The sequence below is a fragment of the Lithobates pipiens genome, unplaced genomic scaffold, assembly GCF_037356315.1.
Source record: "Lithobates pipiens isolate NorthernLeopardFrog02 unplaced genomic scaffold, aLitPip1_a1.2 Scaffold_13, whole genome shotgun sequence".
Classification (NCBI taxonomy): Eukaryota; Metazoa; Chordata; class Amphibia; order Anura; family Ranidae; genus Lithobates; species Lithobates pipiens.
In genome coordinates, this window is record NW_027507718.1 from 524,204,266 (window position 1) to 524,225,347 (window position 21,082).

The following is a 21,082-nucleotide window of genomic DNA, read 5'->3' on the forward strand; positions in this document are numbered from 1 at the left end:
CAAGGTTACTAGATGTTACTTAACTTAAACCTAACGCCCATTTACACTGTATGTTATCCATTATATATATAATGACTCTGAGCTTGAAGTGATTTACACTTTCTTTAAATATTTCCTAGGTGGAGAATGAAGCCGACAGTGAGGTCTGTCTGCAGTACAAGTTTAATGATGAAATCATAAAGAATGATCTTCGTTTCCCCCTGAAAGTGCAGAACACAGAAAGGTCAATGTTTAGTATTTGAAACACCCCACATTAATATGAAACATTTCCTCAGTTATCTTTTTAGAGTCACCACAAACAGACTGGCAGAGCTCTGGTCTTCTCATGCACTGTCTATCTTCTCTTACCCACCATTCACAGACTAGCATAGCTCAAATCTTCTTATGCACTGCATTTGTTCTCTTACCCACCATTCACAGACTGGAGGGGCTTTGGGTCTTCTCATGCATTGTCTATTTTCTCTTACCCACCTTTCAGACTGGCAGAGCTCAGGTCTTCTCATGCACTGTCCATCTTCTCTTACCCACCATTCAGACTAGCAGAGCTTGGGTCTTCTCATGCACTATCTTTTCTTACCCACCATTCACAGACTGGCATAGCTGTGGCATCCTGATGCACGTTTTATCTTTTTTAAGGCCCACCATCCACAGACTGGAAGAGCTCAGGTCTTCTCATTCATTATCTATTTTCTCTCAGCCACCATCCACAGACGACCATAGTCCTGGTTTCCTCACGCACTGGCTATCCTTTTTTAAGACCCACATCCATAGACTGTCAGATCTCTGGTATCCTCAGCCACCATCCACTAGTGGCCATTGTCTGGGTTTCTTCATGCACTGTCTATTCTTTTCCAGGCCCACAATCCACAGGCTGGCAGCCAAAACTCTGATCTCTGAAATGGAACATGGAACAGAGTCACCATCTGAAGATGTGAAGAAGAAGATCTTGGAGACCAGTCTACAGTCTGGTGTTGTTTCCTCTCTCACAGCCTATGTAGCCGTCAACAAGGACACCAAGACACGTGTGGAGGGACCTCCTATGCGCAGGGATGTCCCAGCTCCAGGTGTGTTGTTTTCACTAGACACGTGCGATTCGTTTTTGTTACGAACTGAAGTTCGGGTGAAATTTCTGCTCTTCAGAGATTTGGATGTATCCGAATTTCCAAATAGCAATAATTACATAGTTAGTTTAGTTGAAAAAAGACATAAGTCTACCAGTTCAACCAATAATAGTAGCACATTTCAACAAATCCGAACTAAATAATGAAACGCGTTATCAAAATTTGAATTAGAAATCTAATTAGAATTAGGTATTGAAACTTATTGCAATCAATGAAAGGAAAGAAACGAATGCGCAAAACTCGCTCAAATGAACAAAATGAGTATAGGAGAAGCTGCCAACATATAAAAGTGTTCAGACACAGAAAAAAATAAATGAATAAAGAGGTATGTAGCGCAAACTAAAAATGATAAATAGTAGAATAAATAAACAAAAATAAGTGTGATAAACACTCTTAATAGATAACACTTCCTCCACTAAAAGTGAAAGAAGATGATGATTCCTACTTAGGCTGCTTTATAGAATTGAATAGAACATAAAATAATTGAATACAATAAAATAATACAGAATAGAAAAGAATATAAAGGAATATAATCAAATAGAAAATAAAAGAATAGAGTAGACTAAAGCTTCATGGACTTCATTTGTATTTCGTTTCTGGCAATCCATTGGGATTGACTGTAGAGTGATGACCATTGATTTCCTTGCTGATTGCTTAGCCTGTGATAACATCTTATGTGCTTTTGGCCATTATAATCTTCGGCCCACCTTCTCTGGTAAGAGGCACAATGATTATTCCTAGCCGGTGGTGGAGATCTCTTTACACCTGGAAGAACACATGCTAATGATCTCTGTTCTCACTTCATTATTTCTTTTTTTCTTTTTTTTTTCTTTTTTATGACATAAGGACATTTATACATGCACTGTTTGCACATTAGTTGTTACCTTTATGCACATTTAAAGTGGTTGTATTTCCTGTAAGGAAAATGCATAATGAGCTTGTATGTACAGTATGTACCTTATGTACTATGTAGTATGTAATAACAATAAGCTACAAAGCCATCCACAACTCTGCCCCCAGCTACATCACTAGCCTATTATCAAAATACCAACCTAATTGCCCTCTTCATCTGTCCCAAGACCTCCTGCTCTCTAGCTCCCTTATCGCCTCCTCCCAGGACTTCTGCCAAGCCTCGCCCATCCTCTGGAATTCCCTACCCCAATCTGTCAGACTGTCTCCAAACGTATCCCCTTTTAGGCGATCCCTGAAAACATTCCTCTTCAGAGAAGCCTATCCTGCCTCCATCTAACAACTGCACTATTTTCTCCATTAGCTCATCCCCCACAGCTATTACCCCTTTGTATAACTTGACCCTCACTCTTAGATTGTAAGCTCTAACGAGCAGGGCCCTCTGATTCCCCCCTGCATTGAATTATATTGTAGTTGTACTGTCTGCCCTAATGTTGTAAAGCACTGCGTAAACTGTCGGCGCTATATAAATCCTGTATAATAATAATAATTATGAAATACTTACCTTAGATCGGAGCGTTGGCATCGCCTCCCTGTCACCGCCGAGGGAGCTGACGTTTTCCCCCTCGGCGTGTCTTCCAGGTTCGCTTCTTGAGCCGCGATGACGTCACTCCAAGTCTAATTTCTGGCAGGGAGCTCTGATTTTCTGGCAGCGCCTGCCGGACCTTCAGAGTACATGCACCGCCGACGTCAGCGGCTGCATGCAAGGTGAATATCTCCTAAACAGTACTGGTTTAGGAGATATTCATTTTTACCTACAAGTAAGCCTTACTATAGGTTTACCTGTAGGTAAAAATTTTAAAAAGGGGTATAAGTGTTGGATATATACCTGCAATTTATTGAATGCTGTTTCATATTGCACATCTTGGCACTTTATTTGCTGTTCCATCATGGAACATGCATGTTTAAACATTTTCTGTCCCATATTGCACTTTTATCATTTAATGTTTCATATTGCACCTTATTTGCTGCCTCATATTGCAGTTTTTTATTTAATTTTTTTACACAGTACTTGTTAGATCTATAGCGCTGCTTTTGATATATGTATGTTATTTGTGGGACCACCAAGTTAAAATTAAATGGGGGGGGGGGGGGGGGGCGGGGAGTATAAAATCAAAAGAAAACTAACGCAGCCACCACTTAGATGCACATCTAAGTACTGGTAAGCTGCAATACATCACATTTTTGGTTTCGGGTTTAGACACTCTATAAATTCTTGCAGCCCTGATGACCACAGTCACATGTCATGGTGAGGAATCCACAAGTATCCTGTAGAGTATGTAATATGGTGCTCATCACTCATCACCTGTCCTCTCTTACAGCATACATGATGATGGGCTCAGCTTTCCAAGGAATGGCGTATTGTGCTCCCAGGCAAATGTATCAGAAGAGCTCAGTATGCTATAACAGCCCGCCGATGGCTTGTTATGCGGCAAGACCTGCGATGGGCACAACCAGTAAGTGCCATATTTTTTTTTTTTGTGTGTGTGTTTGCTGATTCCGCTGTGCTGTCACTCTAGAAAACCATTGACACTCTGAGAATTCTGTGCCTACGTATAAAGAGCGCTCCTACTATAATACCTGATTAAAATAGTTTCATAAACAAATACATTCAATTCAATGAATCAAACGTCCAAACAGTCCATCATTATCGGTGATCTTCTCAGTGACATATTAGTCTCGGGGGTTCACGCTAGGGCAGCTTCAAAGTCGCCCGACTCTGAAGCCGCCCTCCGTTCAGCGCGGCTTGCAAACGATTTCTGTAATAGAAGTCAATGCAAGTCGCTCTGAAGTCGCCCCCCAAAATGGTACAGGAACCTTTTTTCTAAGCTGGAGCGACTTGAGTCGCTCCGATTCGAATGGTTCGATTGTACCGAATGGAACGAGACTCGTCGGGCACTTAGTTGCCTGACAGGTCGCCTCCGTGTGAACCGAGCCAGTAAGTTCCATCATGACTGTCTAGAGTGCTGTAGTGTCAAAATTAGACGCGTGCAATTCGTTTCATCCCAAATTCGTTTTTTTAAACAAATTTTGACAAATTTTTTCATTCAGAAATATCTGAATGAACAAAAACCCATTTAACAAATTTTTTCCAAAAATGCGAAAATCCAAAAATTTGTAAATTTGGAAAATCGAAAATAAGAACGAAAATTAAAAAAAAGAACGAAAATTTGAACATCTAAATAACTAACTGACAATAACCTAACTATTACTAACTATTAAATTATAGGTATTGGAATTTCCTTTCAAATTTGTCTGTTGGTGAACTCAACGAATAAGAATTTATCCGATGTTGCGAATTATCCGAAATAACAAAATTCCGTATCTAAACGAATGGAACGTAACGAATTAATAATAATAAATAACAATAATTATAAAAACTTTTCATTATTTATTATTTGTTACATTTCATTCGTTTAGATGTGGCATTCGTTATTTCGGATCATTCATAACTTCGGATAAATTTGTATTATTTACATTTACTAACAGACAAATTTGAAAGGAATTTCCAATACCTATAATTTAATAGTTATTAATTAGCTAGTTGGTTATTATTTTGAATTTTCGTTCTTTCGAATTTTAGGATTTTCTTCCTTATTTTCAGATTTTCAAATATACACATTTTCGAATTTACGAATCTAGATCATAACGAATAATGACCTAAAAAACAAAAACAAATGAAACGAAAATGAACTAATTTTTCAACACATGTCTAGCCAAAATGCTGTAAACATAATTTGGTGCGATCCGTGCTCCCATCCCATCCACTCTCTCACCAGCTGCCATAGACACCCATAACAGAAGTCTTTTGCACTTTGAAATCGTCTCAGATGCTGGGCTTTGTCCTCCAACGTGGCTCCTTGTTTGCAGGTGGGGATTTGCTCATATAAATATTGAATGGCAAAACAGGAAAAGAGTATATAGAATCATTTTTTTTTATTAACCACTTGCTTACTGGGCACTTAAACCCTCTTCCTGCCCAGACCAATTTTCAGCTTTCAGCGCTGTCACTCTTTTGCCCCATACACACGGTCGGAAATTCCAACGGAAAAGGCCCGATCGGATTTTCCGACAATATAATCCGATCGGGCCTTTTCCATCGGAATTTCCGACCATGTGTATGGGGCAAAAGAGTGAGCTCTATTGGATTTTTTCCATTGGAAATTCTGACTAAAAAAAATCCTATCGGACTTTTTCGGATCGTTTGTAGAGAATTCCGACAGACAAAGTGCCACACATGCTCAGATCAAATTACGAGACCAAAGCTATTGGCTACTAGCCTCTACGTAGTCCCATCACACGTATCGAACTTCACCACATTCCGAATGATCGGCTTTTCCAACAACTTTGTCCAACCATGTGTATGCAACACCAGTTTTGTATGTCCGACCGTGAGTACAAGGCATTAGAATGACACGCTACACTATACCCAAATTAAATTTTTATAATTTTTTCCCCACTAATACCCCTCCCTCATACAGCCCTCATATTGGCTCGGCTGGAACCAAAACTCCATTTACAATATGTCACTAGAAAGATCTTCTCACCCTCTCCCTAACTCCTCTGATAAGCGATGCACCCATCCAACAGATACAGGGAAATCTCAGTTTTGACTTCTCTTGAGGCTCTCTGCATGTCACATGACCTAGCGAGGAAAGTCGGGGACCGACTTATCAGGGGTGTAAATGAAGTTGGACAAATATGAGAAGATCTTCCTCTTAAAATATTCCAGCTGATCTGAGGTCTGCATGGGGAAGAAGAGTACGTTTAACATCAGAGACATAAAGGTAAGGTTGGTCAGCATGTGAGTGGAAGACTGGTGTGGAGATGGGTGGGGTGCTGCCTGTTACTATCCCTATTGAGGTTCTGAAAGAAGTGAGCTGGATTTGGTGGTGGTGTACAGTAGAGATGGCCTTGCGGTTCGCCCGGCGGTTGATTCGCAGCGAACTTTGCTCATCGCGATTCGCCAAACCGGCCGACTTCTGGCGCTGTTCGCGGTGGACATATTTGTTTACATTGTGAAGAATTTTGATCCATGACACATCCATCATGGGGTACAGGACAGCCAATTGAGACATTTCAGCACATGGACAATTGGACATTCCCCCTACCTTATAAATAGACCTGATCTGGCGGCCATTTTACATTCTGTCTTTTGTCAGTGTAGAGACAGGACGCTGTGTGGAACAGGGACAGTCAGTTTAATCTCTAGCTATTACTATTAGGTTCACAAAAGTCCTTTTAAGGACTGGTATAAGTGTACAGTATATAGGGTTCTGGTGCACTGCTGCTGACTGCTGTGCTGCTGATTGCTGAGTGCACTGCTGACCGATTCTGCAGCTGTCTTTTGTCAGTGTAGGGACAGGACGCTGTGTGGAGCAGGGACAGTCAGTTTAATCACTAGCTATAACTATTAGGTCCACAAAGATCCTTTTAAGGACTGGTATAGGTGTACAGTATATAGGGTTGTACACGTATAATATACTTTCTTTCAAATATACAAAGTATATTATGGTGCACTGCTGACTGCTGAGCTGATTGCTGCCCGATTCTGCAGCTGTCTTTAATCAGTGTAGGGACTGAGGGACAGTTTGGTGTTCTGAGCAGGGACAGTCTGCAAATCACTAGCTACTAGGTCCACAAAGGTCCTTTTATAGGTGTACAGTATATAGGGTTGTACACGTATAATATACTTTCTTTCAAATATAGAAAGCATATTATAGTGCACTGCATGCAGTGCTGCTGACCGATTCTGCAGCTGTCGTTTCTCAGTGTAGGGAGGGACAGTTTGGTTTTTGGAGCAGGGACAGTCTGCAATTCGCTAGCTACTAGCTAGCTACTATTAGGTCCACAAAGGTCCTTTTAAGGACTGGTATAGGTGTACTATTTGGTGTGCAGTATATACTGGTGTAATACACGTATAAAATACTTGCACATATAGAAAGCATAGTATAGTGCAGTGATGGTGAACCTCGGCACCCCAGATGTTCTGGAACTACATTTCCCATGATGCTCCTGCACTCTGCAGTGTAGTTGAGCATCATGGGAAATGTAGTTCCAAAACATCTGGGGTGCCGAGGTTCGCCATCACTGGTATAGTGCATTTCCACTGTGCAGCATTGTGACTGCTGAGCGGTTCAGCAGCGATACTACAAAGAGTGAAAAACGCAATTAAAAAAAAGTATTATAAATGGTGTGATAGACCAGTGGCCCCCAAAAACGACAGATTGAAGCGGGGTGTTATATACCTTCTTCCACATACATACTGAACTTCTCTAGAGACTTTGTAACAGGGTCATTTAAAAAATGACAGGCAGAGGAAGAGGCAGGCCCTTCCGCAGGGGTGGTAGGGGTAGGGCAGGAGCTACAGGCTTGAGCCAAAGTGCCAAATTGCAGAAGGTGCGTGCGATTACGTCAAAAGATGCACCAGACTTGGTTGAGTGGCTCACTCAGCCTTACTCTTCTGCACCCTCCTCATCATCTCGATCTGCACCCTCTTCTTCACTCTCTGCTATGTGCACCCCCAAAGACACTACCACCACCACCACCACCATATACCCTCCGCTTGAGTCACAGGAATTATTTTCCGATCCGTCACAAGACATTTCTGATGCGCAGCCACTCTTGGCATTGGATCAGGAAGAGGAGGTAGCAACAACCGCCACTCAGCAGTCTGACGTCAGTACCCAGATCAGCCCAAGGAGGAGGTTGGTCCCCGGTGTTGCTGCCTACTCCGAGATCTCTAATTATAGCGGTGGGGAAGGTGACGTCGATGATGACGTGTCTAGTGATGTCACGTGGGTGACCACAAGAGAGGAAGAGAAGGGGAGTTCAGAGGGAGATATGGACCAGCAGATAGGGAGGAGAAGCAGGCAGAACTTAGATTGCACAGGAGGGACAAACCAGACTGCTAATGTATGAGGAGCGAGGCATCAACAATGTACTGTCACATCTGGCGCTCCCAGGACGCCGGCACATGGCTCTGCAGTGTGGGCTTTTTTTAACGTGTCCGCTACTGACAATAGTGTTGCCATCTGCAGCCTTTGCAGTCAATGCATAAGTCGCGGTAAGCCCAACACTCACCTAGGGATGACCGCCTTAAGAAGGCACATGAGCAGCCATCACCGAGCCCAGTGGGAGCAACGGAACCCACAAAGCCACACTGCAGGCTCTCACCGTCCAGCCTTGTCTTCTACTTCTCCTTCTCCTCTCTCCTCACAATTGTCTTCCACTTCACCTTCCATCATGCTGTCCTCACGTTTTTCTGCAAAAAGGCAGGCTTCCGTGGGCCAAATGTTCGAGCGTAAAAAAATTTTGACGCCGGATAACCCTCTTGCCCAATGGTTGACGGCTGGCTTGTCAGAACTGATAGCCCGCCAACTACTGCCATATAAACTGGTGGACTCGGAGGCCTTTCGAAAATTTGTGGCCATTGGAACACCACAATGGAAGGTCCCAGGAAGGAAGTATTTCTCACAGAAGGGCATCCCAGAGCTATATGGCCATGTTCAGCAGCAAGTGAATGTATCTCTGGCACACAGTGTCGGTGCCAAGATACATCTGACCACAGACACGTGGTCTAGCAAACACAGGCAGGGAAGGTATATAACTTTTACTGCCCACTGGGTGAACCTTCTGACGGCCGTCAAGCATGTAACCCGTGGCACCCGTGTATATTTGGTTTTACTGCCACGGATTGCATGCAGGCCTGGCTCTTCTTCTCCTCCATCCTCCTCCCTCTCCTCCTCGGCTGACTCCTCCTTTTCCGCTGCACCGCCCAAGCTCCCCAGAACCTATTCGACATGCCAGGTGAGACATTGCCATGCTGTGCTGTGTCTGTTGTGCCTGGAAGCCAAGAGCCACACTGGCCCGGCACGCCTTTCAGCTTTGCGTTCACAGGCAGATCAGTGGCTAACGCCGCTCAATTGGTAAAGTGGTGTGTGACAACGGTGTTAATCTGCTTAGCGCATTGAAACAGGGCAAAACTACACATGTGCCATGCATGGCACACATCTTAAACTTGGTCGTGCAGCGATTCATTGTCAAATACCCTGGGGTCCAGGACATCTTGCGGCAGGCAAGGAAAATCTTGGCCCATTTCAGAAGATCTTACACAGCCATGGCTCGCCTTGCTGACATTTAGAGGCGACACAATCTGCCGGTCAGACGTCTTATTTGCGATGCCCGACGCGATTGAACTCAACCTTCTATATGCTTGATAGGCTGCTCTAGCAGAAACATGCAGTTAACAACTACCTGTATGAACTCTGCGGCAGAACAGGTTCTGGGGAGCTGGGGTTTTTTCACCGCGCCAGTGGCTGCTCATGCGTGTATTTCTGCGGCCATCTGATGAGATGACCAAACTGGTCAGTCACAGTCATGGCGCCATCAGTGACATGGTACCTTATGCCTTCTTTATGGAGTGTGCATTGCGTCGTGTCATTGATCAAGCTGTGGAGGAGCAGGAGCGGGAAGATGAGGAAGTCGCAATGCTGGATGAATTCCCAGGGGGGGCTACTCTATCTGAGACAAGTCAACAACAGAAGTCTGAAGAGGAGTCAGAGGAGGATGGTGCCGGGGCGGATGAGGAGCAAGAAGAGCATGCTTTAAACCTTTCTGGGATCCCTGTTGTTGTGCGTGGATGGGGAGAGGAGAACGAGGAGGACAACAATATCCTGGATGACGAGCAGGAGCCAGGCCACCACACCGTTTCCAGTTTGGTGCAAATGGGGGCCTTCATACTCCAGTTTTTTAACAGGGACCCCCGTATAAAAAGCATAAGGGTCAAGGACCAGTACTGGGTGGCAACGTACTTAGACCCCCGGTACAAACACAAAACGGCGTAAATGTTACCGCCGTCACAGAGGACTGTCAGAATGGAGCACTTCCAGGCCTTGCTTCGACAACTGCTGCATTCTGCTTTTGTGTGCGCTGGCAGGGGAATTCCCACTCCCAGAGAAGGAGTTGCGGGTACCAATCCAACAGCGCCTGCAAGAAGAGGGCAGTTTAAAGATGTGTTGGTGACTTCTGATATGAGGTCATTCTTTCAGCCGACCCATCGACAGGTGTCATCCGGATCCAGCATCAAGGAACGCCTAGACCGTCGTGTGTACGACTACATCGGGTTAACGTCCGATGTGGACACTCTGAGGAGTGATGAACCCCTGGACTACTGGGTGGGCAGAGCTTGACCTCTGGCCAGAGCTTGCCCAATTTGCAATGGAACTGTTGGCTTGCCCCTCGTCCAGTGTCCTGTCGGAAAGGACGTTCAGTGCAGCAGGCGGGATCGTGACCGATAAGCGCACTCGCCTAGCTCACGACAGTGTTGACTACCTGACATTTATAAAAATGAATGAGACATGGATCTCAGAGGAATTCAAAACATGTGGCCAGTAGACCATGTATATGCATTACTCTATAAACAACTTATTTAATCAAACAGACGGACCTTTTTTCTACCTAGAAGAATACGTACCGGCCTAAATTGAGGGAAAAAATGTGTTTAAAAAAAAAAAAATTTGGGGAATATTTATTATAGCAAAAAGTAAAAAATATTGTTTTTTTTATAAATTATTTTTTTTGTTTATAGTGCAAAAAATAAAAACCGCAGAGGTGATCAAATACCACCAAAAGAAAGCTCTATTTGTGGGGAAAAAAAGGATGTCAACAACCTCGCACGACCGCGCAATTGTCTTTCAGCAGCCAAATCTTCCGGGGCTGAAGGGGTTAAGGTCCCATGCTGTGAGCTGGCTTTCAGCTTATCCATTTGGCTTTTCCCTAATTGTCTCTGATCTCTGAGTGCGCTAAATCGGTGACAAGGCAGGAGCACAACTGGGAGAAAGGGACAGAGCCCTACATGAGGAAGTGCCCTGAACAAAGACCTTCATGGCAGGAATTATTATAATGAAAGCCTGAGATGTAAAAATGTTAAAAACAACTTTTGAAATGACATTAACATGTTAACCACTTCAGCCACGGAAGGTTTGACCCCCCCCCCCATGACCAGGCCATTTTTTTAAGATACAGAACTGTGTTACTTTAACTGACAATTGCGCAATCATGTGATGCTGTACGCAAATAAAATTGATGTCTCTTTTTCCCACAAATCAAGCTTTATTTTGGTGGTAATTGATCACCTCTGCAGTTTTTCTTTTTTGCGTTATAAACAAAAAAAGACCGACAATTTAAAAAAAAATTAAATAAATGACCTTTTTTTTTTTACTTTCTGTCATGAAACCTATCCAATAAAAAAATGTAAAAAATCTGATTTCTTCATCAATTTAGGCCAATATGTATTCTGCTACATGTTTTTGGTAAAAAAAATATCCCAATAAGCGTATATTGATTGGTTTGCGCAAAAGTTATCGCCCCTGCAAACTATGGGATATGTTTATGGCATTTTTTTCCTTTTTTTACTAGTAATGGTGGCGATCAGCGATTTTCTTTTATCCAACAAAATGTTATTAAATTTGCAAAAGTATATTACAAACAGTGTCTTCATTGCCAAATATTTTGACTGCGTATACCACATTCCAACTATTAACCGCGATCAGCGGTTTTCAGCGGGATTGCGACATTGCGGCGGACAAATCAGACACTTTTGACACTTTTTTTGGGAACCAGTGACATTATTACAGTGATCAGTGCTAAAAATGATGCACTGTTACTGTACTAATGACACTGGCAGGGAAGGGGTTATCATCAGGGGGGCGAACAAAAGGTTAAGTGTGCTCCTAGGAGGTGCTTTTTAACGGTGTGGGGGGATGGACTGATTGGATGAACACAGAGAACTGTGTTCCTGCTTAGCAGAAACACAAGATCAGTGTGTTCTTCCCTGTCAGGTCGGCGTTTCGGCCTTGTTTACATAGAAAAATGCCCGTTCTGCCTCTCTAAGGAACGATCAGCGGATCCCAGCGGACATCGCTGCTGATTGGCTCCCCCTCTGGCCAATCAGCATGCGCCCCAGCACTCTATTGCATGAAATGATATACAGGTACCTAGTTTCACACAATAGAACCAAACTGCCGCAGCATATGTACTGTGGCTGGTCGGTAAGTGGTGAAAGAAAAATATATCAATTTTAGTTTTCTTTCTGTTCTGTTTTAGAATTATCTGGGGTTGAGACATCATGTTTTTGGGATGGAATGGATTATAGAGGAGGTAGGAACAGTCATCCTTATTTTCCAGTCATGTTTAACCAGTTCCCCACCGGCGCACAACGATGTACGTCGACAGAATGGCATGGCTGCGCAAATGGGCATACCTGTACGTCCCTTTGAATTTGCCGCGGTGCCATCGCATGCGTGCCGCTGGCTCACCTGCCGCAAGCTCCTCAAGTAGGATCGCGGGTGCTGTTGACTCGATGTCCGCGGGGATATCCATGATCGTCTCATGGAGAGGAAGAACGGGGAAATGCTGAAGTAAACAAGCATCTCCCCTGTTCTGCCTAATGAAACTGTCACTGATCAGCGCTCCCTGTAATCGGGAGCAGTGATTAGTGATGTGTCACACACAGCCCCCCCCGCAGTTAGAATCACTCCCTAGGACACACTTAACCCCTGTAGCGACAACTAGGGGGTTATTTACTAAAGGAAAATCCACTTTGCACTGCAAGTGCACTTGGAAGTAAAGTCGCTGTGGATTTGAGGAGGACATGCAAGGAGAATAAAAAACAGCATTTTGGCTTGCACTTGATTGGATGATAAAATCAGCAGAGCTTCCCCTCATTTCAGATCTACCCCTTAGATTTAGAGCGACTGCACTTCCAAGTGCACTTGCAGTGGAAAGTGGATTTTCCTTTCCTAAATAACCCCCCCCCCCCCGTGTTAACCCCTTCACTGCAAGTCACATTTACACAGTAATCAATGCATTTTTAATCACACTGATCGCTGTATAAATGTGAATGGCCCCAAAAATGTGTCAAAATTGCCCGATGTGTCCGCCATAATGTCGGTTACGATAAAAATTGCAGATCGCCACCATTACTAGTAAAAAAAAAAATGATGAATAAAAATGCCATAAAACTATCCCCTATTTTGTAGACACTATAACTTTTGCGCAAACCAATCAATAAACACTTATTGCGATTATTATTATTTTTTTAACCAAAAATATGTAGAAGAATATGTATCGGCCTAGACTGAGGGAAAAAAAATGTATTTTTTATATATTTTTTGGGGATATTTATTATAGCAAAAAGTAAAAAATAATGCGTTTTTTTTGTCAAAATTGACGCTTTTTTTTGTTTATAGCGCAAAAAATAAAAGCCGCGGGGGTGATCGATTACCACCAAAAGAAAGCTCTATTTGTGGGGGAAAAAATATACATCAGTTTTGTTTGGGAGCCACGTCACATGACCGTGCAATTGTCAGTTAAAGCGACCCAGTGCCAAATCGCAAAATATGGGCGTGGTTTACATAAAACAGTGGGCGTGGCTTAAACAGGCATGGCTCTAAGGGGTGTGGTTAGAGTCTGAGATGAATGCGGGATGGAGAGGGAAAGGGGGGGGGGTGGAAAGGGAAAGGGGGGAGAGGGATGGAGGGACAGCAGCCCCCGATCCTACACCACAATAGCAATATGTGTTTTCCAGAGTTTGACAATCAGCAGATAAAGATACTCCAAATACCCGGTGTTGGCGCTTCAATCATCCCGGCGCCATGATTGTTATGGTGTCAGGATGATTGAAGCGCATTATTTCTATTATTACATTGTAATTTAAAATGAAATCATTCAACTCACTATAATGCAGAATCAGGGGGAGCCATGAGCGCGTCACTAGCCACGTTGCCTGCCATCAGATGCCATCAGATGCCCCCAGCAGAGTCCCTCCTTACATTAGGTGCCCCATCAGAGCAGCCTTCCTCACATCTGTCTCCATCAGCGGAGCCCCTCCTTACATCTGGTGTCCACATCAGTCTTCCTAACATCTGGTGCCCCTCTGACATCCAGACTGGCCCCCTCTTAGATCCAGACTGGCCCCTCTGACATCCAGACTGGCCCCTCTGACATCCAGACTGCCCCCTCTGACATCCAGACTGCCCCCTCTGACATCCAGACTGCCCCCTCTGACATCCAGACTGGCCCCCAACATTCAGACTGGCCCTGACATCCAGACTGCCCCCTCTGACATCCAGACTGCCCCCCTCCAACATCCAGACTGCCCCCTCTGACATTCAGACTGCCCCCGACATCCAGACTGGCCCCCGACATTCTGACTGCCTCCTCTGACATCCAGACTGGATGTCAGAGGGGGCAGTCTGGATGTCAGAGGGGGCCAGTCTGGATGTTAGAGGGGGCATCCAGACTGGCCCCCGACATCCAGACTGACTCCTCTGACATCCATACTAGCCCCCCTCTGACATCCATACTAGCCCCCCCACATCCAGACTCTGACTCGCCCCCAACATCCAGACTCACTGGCCCCCAACATCCAGACTGGCCCCCGACATCCAAATTCACTGGCCCCCCACATCCAGACTCACTGGCCCCCGACATCCAGACTCACTGGCCCCCGACATCCAGACTGGCCCCCGACATCCAGACTCACTGGCCACCGACATCCAGACTGGCCCCCGACATCCAGACTCACTGGCCCCCGACATCCAGACTCACTGGCCCCCGACATCCAGACTCACTGGCCCCTGACATCCAGACTCACTGGCCCCCGACATCCAGACTGGCCCCCGACATCCAGACTCACTGGCCCCTGACATCCAGACTCACTGGCCCCTGACATCCAGACTGGCCCCCGACATCGAGACTCAGTGGCCCCCGACATCCAGACTCACTGGCTCCCCACATCCAGACTGGCCCCTGGCATCCTCCAGGTGCAGTCGTTGCCGCGTGGAAAGACTTTGAACTGCGGTGCCGCCCACCTTCCATGCACTTCACAGACACTGGCAGCGGGGGTGGGCGGCGCCGCAGCATCTCTATTGAAGACCAGCTTCTGGTCTTCTTTAAAATGGCAGCCGGCGGAGACATTGTCACCTAAGATAGGAGCACCACTAGGTAAGTAATTGTACACTCCAGGGGGACTAGTCACGTGTTCTTGAAGTTGGCACCGATGCTCGGGGTGCCCTGTGATATTTCCAACCTAAAAAAAACTTTTATTGGCAGAATTTTGAGAATCCCTTCATGAGCAAAAGACCGATGGCTGATTCTTATTTACAAAAAGTCACAGGCCAGGAGCTGAAGAAGCAGAAGGCCTACATGACTGGGGTTTGACTAGCTAGTCTGTAGTAAGGTAGGGGTTAAACAAAATGTGTAGAAAAGGGGAAAATAATAGATCTTACCTCATTGGGGGAGGATAGGGTTGGGTCAGGGTGTGCTGACGATTAGACTAGGCATTTAACCACATTCCAAACCGATATGGCGGATCTTAGAATTGGCAGCTGATGGCCATGAATGAATGATTTGGGGAGGCTTCTCAAAAGATCGATATCGGTCTCGTCTCCAGGACATGTGACATTGGAAAATTTATCGGGTACAGTATATAGGAAAAAAGTAGAGAAATCTGTCAGAGATTGAAGGTAAAAGGCCAAAATAAAAATACTCATTTTAGTTTTCTTTCTGTTTTAGGATCTTTTGGACCTTTAGGGTTTGATGGTTTTGAGGATGATGACATGGATATAGTAGGTAGGAACCGTGATCATTATTTTCCAATCATGTTTAAAGTGTATGTCAAGCAATAAAAACATGTACATGTCCCCAGGTTTTGTCCATATAAATGCTTCCAGGACAGAAAAATACCAGTTGATCTGCCAGAAATCCAGCGAGCTCTTAACTTCCTGTTTTGGGCGGACAACACTGAAATCCACATTCAGCCCTCCCCTTGTTCTGTCTTGCTGAACAACTGACCTTCACCCATCCATGCCCTTCTCCATCCCTGCCCAGATGCATACATTCATTTCCTTCCAAGTAAAACAATACCATTGCCTCTACTCCCAAGAGCCTGCCCCCACAATGTATAGGGAAATTTAGTTCTGGGGGTGGGAGGGGTAGTCTCAGGGCTGGGACAAGGGGTGGGCAGGAGGATTAGCTGCCCCAGACGCAGTGAAGTAAGGGGACAAAGAATAAACACAGGGGGGTTGACCCATTCTACGGTATGTAGTAACAGTGGGGGAGCGGGGGGGTGCAGTTTCAGATCCTTGCCCTGGACTGACCCTGTCCCGGGACTGGTGTGTCCGCATCAATAGGAACTGAGTTGCCTTTGCAAGAAATGAACAGCTTCTCTTTTCTATATTTTGCTTTGTGTATATCCCACAATAAGCTGCTGCTTATTATTTATATATGTTTTACCAAGCGCAGTTTTTTCCCCTTTAAGAAATGAACAAGTCTGGTGTCAATGTCACAGAGAATAATTAAAGTTATTCTAAAGGCTGAACTTTTTTTTATCTTTATGCATTCTATGCACAAAGGTTAAAAAAAACTAAAAAACATCTGTGCGCCTCCCCCCCCCCCATCCTTATCTAAGTTCCCTCTGATCCAGCGATGTTCACGAGAGCCCCGAGTCTCTCCCTCCTCACTGGCTGAGCCAATGGGCCCCCGCTGCTGTCAATCACAGCCAGTGACCCAATGAAGACAGATAGCAGGGTGGGAGGATGGGGCCGAGCTGCAGTTGTATGTGTTTTATGAATGCATAGAGCGACGGATGCAGCGGTGCCCATAGAGCAAGCAGCTTTCTCTGGGGGGGGCACTGCTTGAGGGGGAGGAGCCAGTAGCGCTGGCGGGGGGCCTGAAAAGAAGAGGTTTGGGTCTGCCCTGTGCAAAACCATTACACAGAGCAGGGAAGTATAACAGGCTTGTTACTTTTTAAAAAAATAGAATCTTTAATACCACTTTAACCACTTGCTTACTGGGCACTTAAACCCCCCTCCTGCCCAGACCAATTTTCAGCTTTTGGTGCTCTCACACTTTGAATGACAATTACTCAGTCATGCAACACTGTACCCAAATGAATTTTTTGTCCTTTTTTTTCCCACAAATAGAGCTTTCTTTTGGTGGTATTTGATCACCTCTGGGGTTGTTTATTTTTTTTGCGCTATAAATGAAAAAAGACCAAAAATTTTGAAAAAAAAATGCATATTTCTTTGTTTCTGTGACAAAATTATGCAAATTATAAATTTTTCTTCATAAATTTTGGCCACAATTTATACTGCTACATATCTTTGGTAAAAATAACCCAAATTAGTGGATATTATTTGGTCTTTGTGAAAGTTAGAGAGTCCACAAGCTGTGGTGCGAATTGCACAAAATTGATCACATCTGATGTACTGGTGGCCTATCTCGCTTCTTGTGACCCGAACAAGTCAGGAAAGTACAAATACCCCCCAAATGACCCCTTTTTGGAAAGTAGACATTCCAAGGTATTTGGCAAGAGGCATAGTGAGCTTTTTGATGTTGTCATTTTTTTCCAACAATTCTTTGCAAAATTAAGATTTTTAATTTTTTTTATTTTTTTCCACAAAATTGTCATTGTAATAGGTTATTTCTCTCACATGGCATGTGTATACCACAAATGACACCCCCAAAAAAATTCTGCTACTCATTGAGTATTACGATACCACATGTGTGGGACTTTTTCACAGCCTGACCACATAGAGAGGCCCAACATGCAGGGAGCGCCATCAGGTGTTCTAGGAGCATAAATTACACATCTAACTTGTTGACTACCTATTACACTTTTGAAGGCCCTGGAGCACCAGGACAATGACACGTGACACTGATGACAGATGGAACTGATACGTGGCAATGATGACACTTATACGTGGCACTGATGACACGTGGCACTGATGACACGTGGCACTGATGACAGATGGCACTGATGACAGATGACACTTATATGTGGCACTGATGATACGTGGCACTTATACGTGGCACTTATACGTGACACTGATGACATGTGGCACTAATACGTGGCACTTATGACAGATGGCACTAATACGTGGCACTGATGACGCGTGACACTGATGATAGATGGCACTGATAAGTGGCATTGATGACACGTGACACTGACAACAGATGGCACGTGACACTGACAGGTGGCACTGATGACAAATGGCACTGATACGTGGCACTGATGACAGATGGCACTAATATGTGGCACTGATGACAGATGGCACTAATATGTGGCAATGATGACAGGTGGCACTGGGGACAAATGGCAATGACAACAGGTGGCACTGGGGACAGATAGCACTAACAGGTGGCACTGGGGACAGATAGCACTAACAGGTGGCACTGGGGCGGATGGCACTGGGGCGGATGGCACTGGGGCAGGATGGCGCTTTTTTTATTTATTTTTTTATTTTCCCACTTACGGCCGCTGCAGCCGTTCATCTCTACCCTCTCACACGCTGTCTGTGTGAGGAGGAAGAGCGGCGCTGAGAGATGATCTCATATGTTTACATATGAGATTATCTCACATTGGACACGACGATCGCTATAAACAGCCGCTGTGATTGGCCGTTTACAGCGATCTGTGTTTGCCTGTCTCCGGGGGACAAGGCAAACACAGAACTTCCCGATGCACGCCCGCGGCGGTGCGCATTGCGGAAGTAAACACGAGGACGTCCAGGGACAGCCTCCCGGACGAAAGCGCCTGCTCTATAGCCGTCATTCGGCTATAGAGGGCGGGAAGAGGTTAAAGCAGTTTTTTCACAAAGTTAAAAGAAAAATATGAATGTTGGGAACTGCCCTAGAATGGAAGTGGGGTTGAATTTTGGAAATGCTCGGAGATAACCTTTAACTGACCGCCGCACACAGATGTACGTCGACACAATGGCGCTGGCAGGAAAATGGGTCTACAGGTACATCCCTTGAAATTTGCTACCTTTCGAGTGCACACTGACAGAGCATCCCCGCGGGTCCCGGGAACTCGTCGTTCTCTGGCAGCCTGCGATTGTGGTGTCGGGGGGTAGAATGGGGAGATACCTATGTAAACATGGCATTTCCCCGTTCTGCCTTGAGTAATGACAGATCTACTGATCCCTGTGATCGGGAGCAGTGATCGCTGTCATGTCCTCCTCCTCCCCACAGTTAGAATCACTCCCTAGGACACACTTAACCCCTTTATCGCCCCCTAGTGGTTAACCCCTTCCCTGACAGTGTCATTTACACAGTAATCAATGCATTTTTATAGCACTGATCGCTGTAGAAATGTCAATGGTCCCAAAATAGTGTCAAAAGTGTCCGATGTGTCCGCCATAATGAAATATCGCAGATCACCACCATTACTAATAATAAAAAAAATAATACAAATGCCATAAATCTATCCCCGATTTTGTAGACGCTATAACTTTTGCACAAAGCAATCAATATACGCTTATTGCAATTTTTTTACCAAAAATATGTAGAAGAATACGTATCGGCCTAAATTGAGGGAATTTTTTTTTTTTTTTTTTTTATTTGGGAAATATTTATTGTAGCAAAAGTAAAAAATATTGTTTTTTTTTTCGAAATTGTTGCTTTTTTTTGTTTATAGTGCAAACAATCAAAACCACAGAGGTGATCAATTACCACCAAAAGAAAGCTCTATTTGTGGGGAAAAAAAGGACGTCAATTTTGTTTGGGTACAACCTTGCACGATTGTCATTTAAAACTACGCAGTGCCGAATCGCAACAAATGTCCCGGTCATTCAGCGGCCAAATTTTCCGGGGCTGAAGTGGTTAAGGTCCCATGCTGTGAGCTGGCTTTCGGCTTATCCATTTGGCTTTTCCCTAACCGTCTTTGATCTCTGAGTGCACTAAATAGGTGACAAGGCAGGAGCACAACTGGGAGAAAGGGACAGAGCCCTACATCAGGAAGTGCCCTGAACAAAGACCTTCATGGCAGGATCACCAGGAATTATTATAATGAAAGCCTGAGATGTAAAAATATTAAAAACAACTTTTGAAATGACATGAACATGTTAACCACTTCAGCCACGGAAGGTTTTACCCCCCACCCCCCATGACCAGGCCATTTTTTTTACGATACAGCACTGTGTTACTTTAACTGACAATTGTGCAGTCATGCGATCCTGTACACAAATAAAATTTATGTCCCTTTTTCCCACAAATCAAGCTTTATTTTGGTGGTAATTGATCACTTCTGCGGTTTTTCTTTTTTGCGTTATAAACAATTTAAAAAAAAAAAAAAAATGACCATTTTTTTTTTTTACTTTCTGTCATCAAACCTATCCAATAAAAATGTAAAAAATCTGATTTCTTCATCAATTTAGGCCAATATGTATTCTGCTACATGTTTTTGGTAAAAAAAAAATATCCCAATAAGCGTATATTGATTGGTTTGCGCAAAAGTTATCGCGCCTACAAACTATGGGATATGTTTATGGCATTTTTTTCTTTTTTTACTAGTAATGGTGGCGATCAGCGATTTTTTCTTTTTTTTTATCCAACAAAATGTTATTAAATTTGCAAAAGTGTATTACAAACAGTGTCTTCATTGCCAAATATTTCAACTGCATATACTACATTCCAACTATTAATCGCGATCAGCAGTTTTCGGCGGGACTGCGACATTGCGGCAGACAAATCAGACACCTATCCGACACTTTTGACACTTTTTTTGGGAACCAGTGACATTATTACAGTGATCAGTGCTAAAAATTATGCACTGTTACTGTACTAATGACACTGGCAGGGAAGGGGTTATCATCAGGGGCGAACAAAAGGTTAAGTGTGCTCCTAGGTGGTGCTTTTTAACGGTGTGGGGGGATGGACTGATTGGATGAACACAGAGAACTGTGTTCCTGCTTAGCAGAAACACAAGATCAGTGTGTTCTTCCCTGTCAGGACGGCGTTTGTACGTTCCTTTGAATTTGCTGCCGTGCCATTGCATGTGTGCCGCTGGCTCACCTGCCGCAAGCTCCTCGAGTAGGATCAACGGTTCCGCGGACTCGGTGTCCGCGGGGATACCCATGATCGTCTCATGGAGAGGAAGAACGGGGAAATGCTGATGTAAACAAGCATCTCCCCTGTTCTGCCTAATG

General features: G+C 44.4%; 1 protein-coding gene across 11 annotated transcripts in view; it reads left to right on the forward strand.

Annotated features, from left to right (window-relative positions):
• Nucleotides 1-21,082, forward strand: part of LOC143975621 (von Willebrand factor A domain-containing protein 5A-like) — a 198,050-nt gene that overhangs the window by 126,446 nt on the left and 50,522 nt on the right. For 5 of the 11 annotated variants that reach the window (XM_077478099.1, XM_077478104.1, XM_077478100.1 and 2 more), the window contains 4 exons: nt 120-223; nt 856-1,064; nt 3,413-3,547; nt 15,669-15,725. In XM_077478099.1, the coding sequence (XP_077334225.1) occupies nt 120-223; nt 856-1,064; nt 3,413-3,547; nt 15,669-15,725 (505 nt within the window). The remainder of the gene's footprint in view (nt 1-119; nt 224-855; nt 1,065-3,412; nt 3,548-15,668; nt 15,726-21,082) is intronic. The other 6 variants (XM_077478101.1, XM_077478107.1, XM_077478105.1 and 3 more) reach the window with 2 other exon arrangements.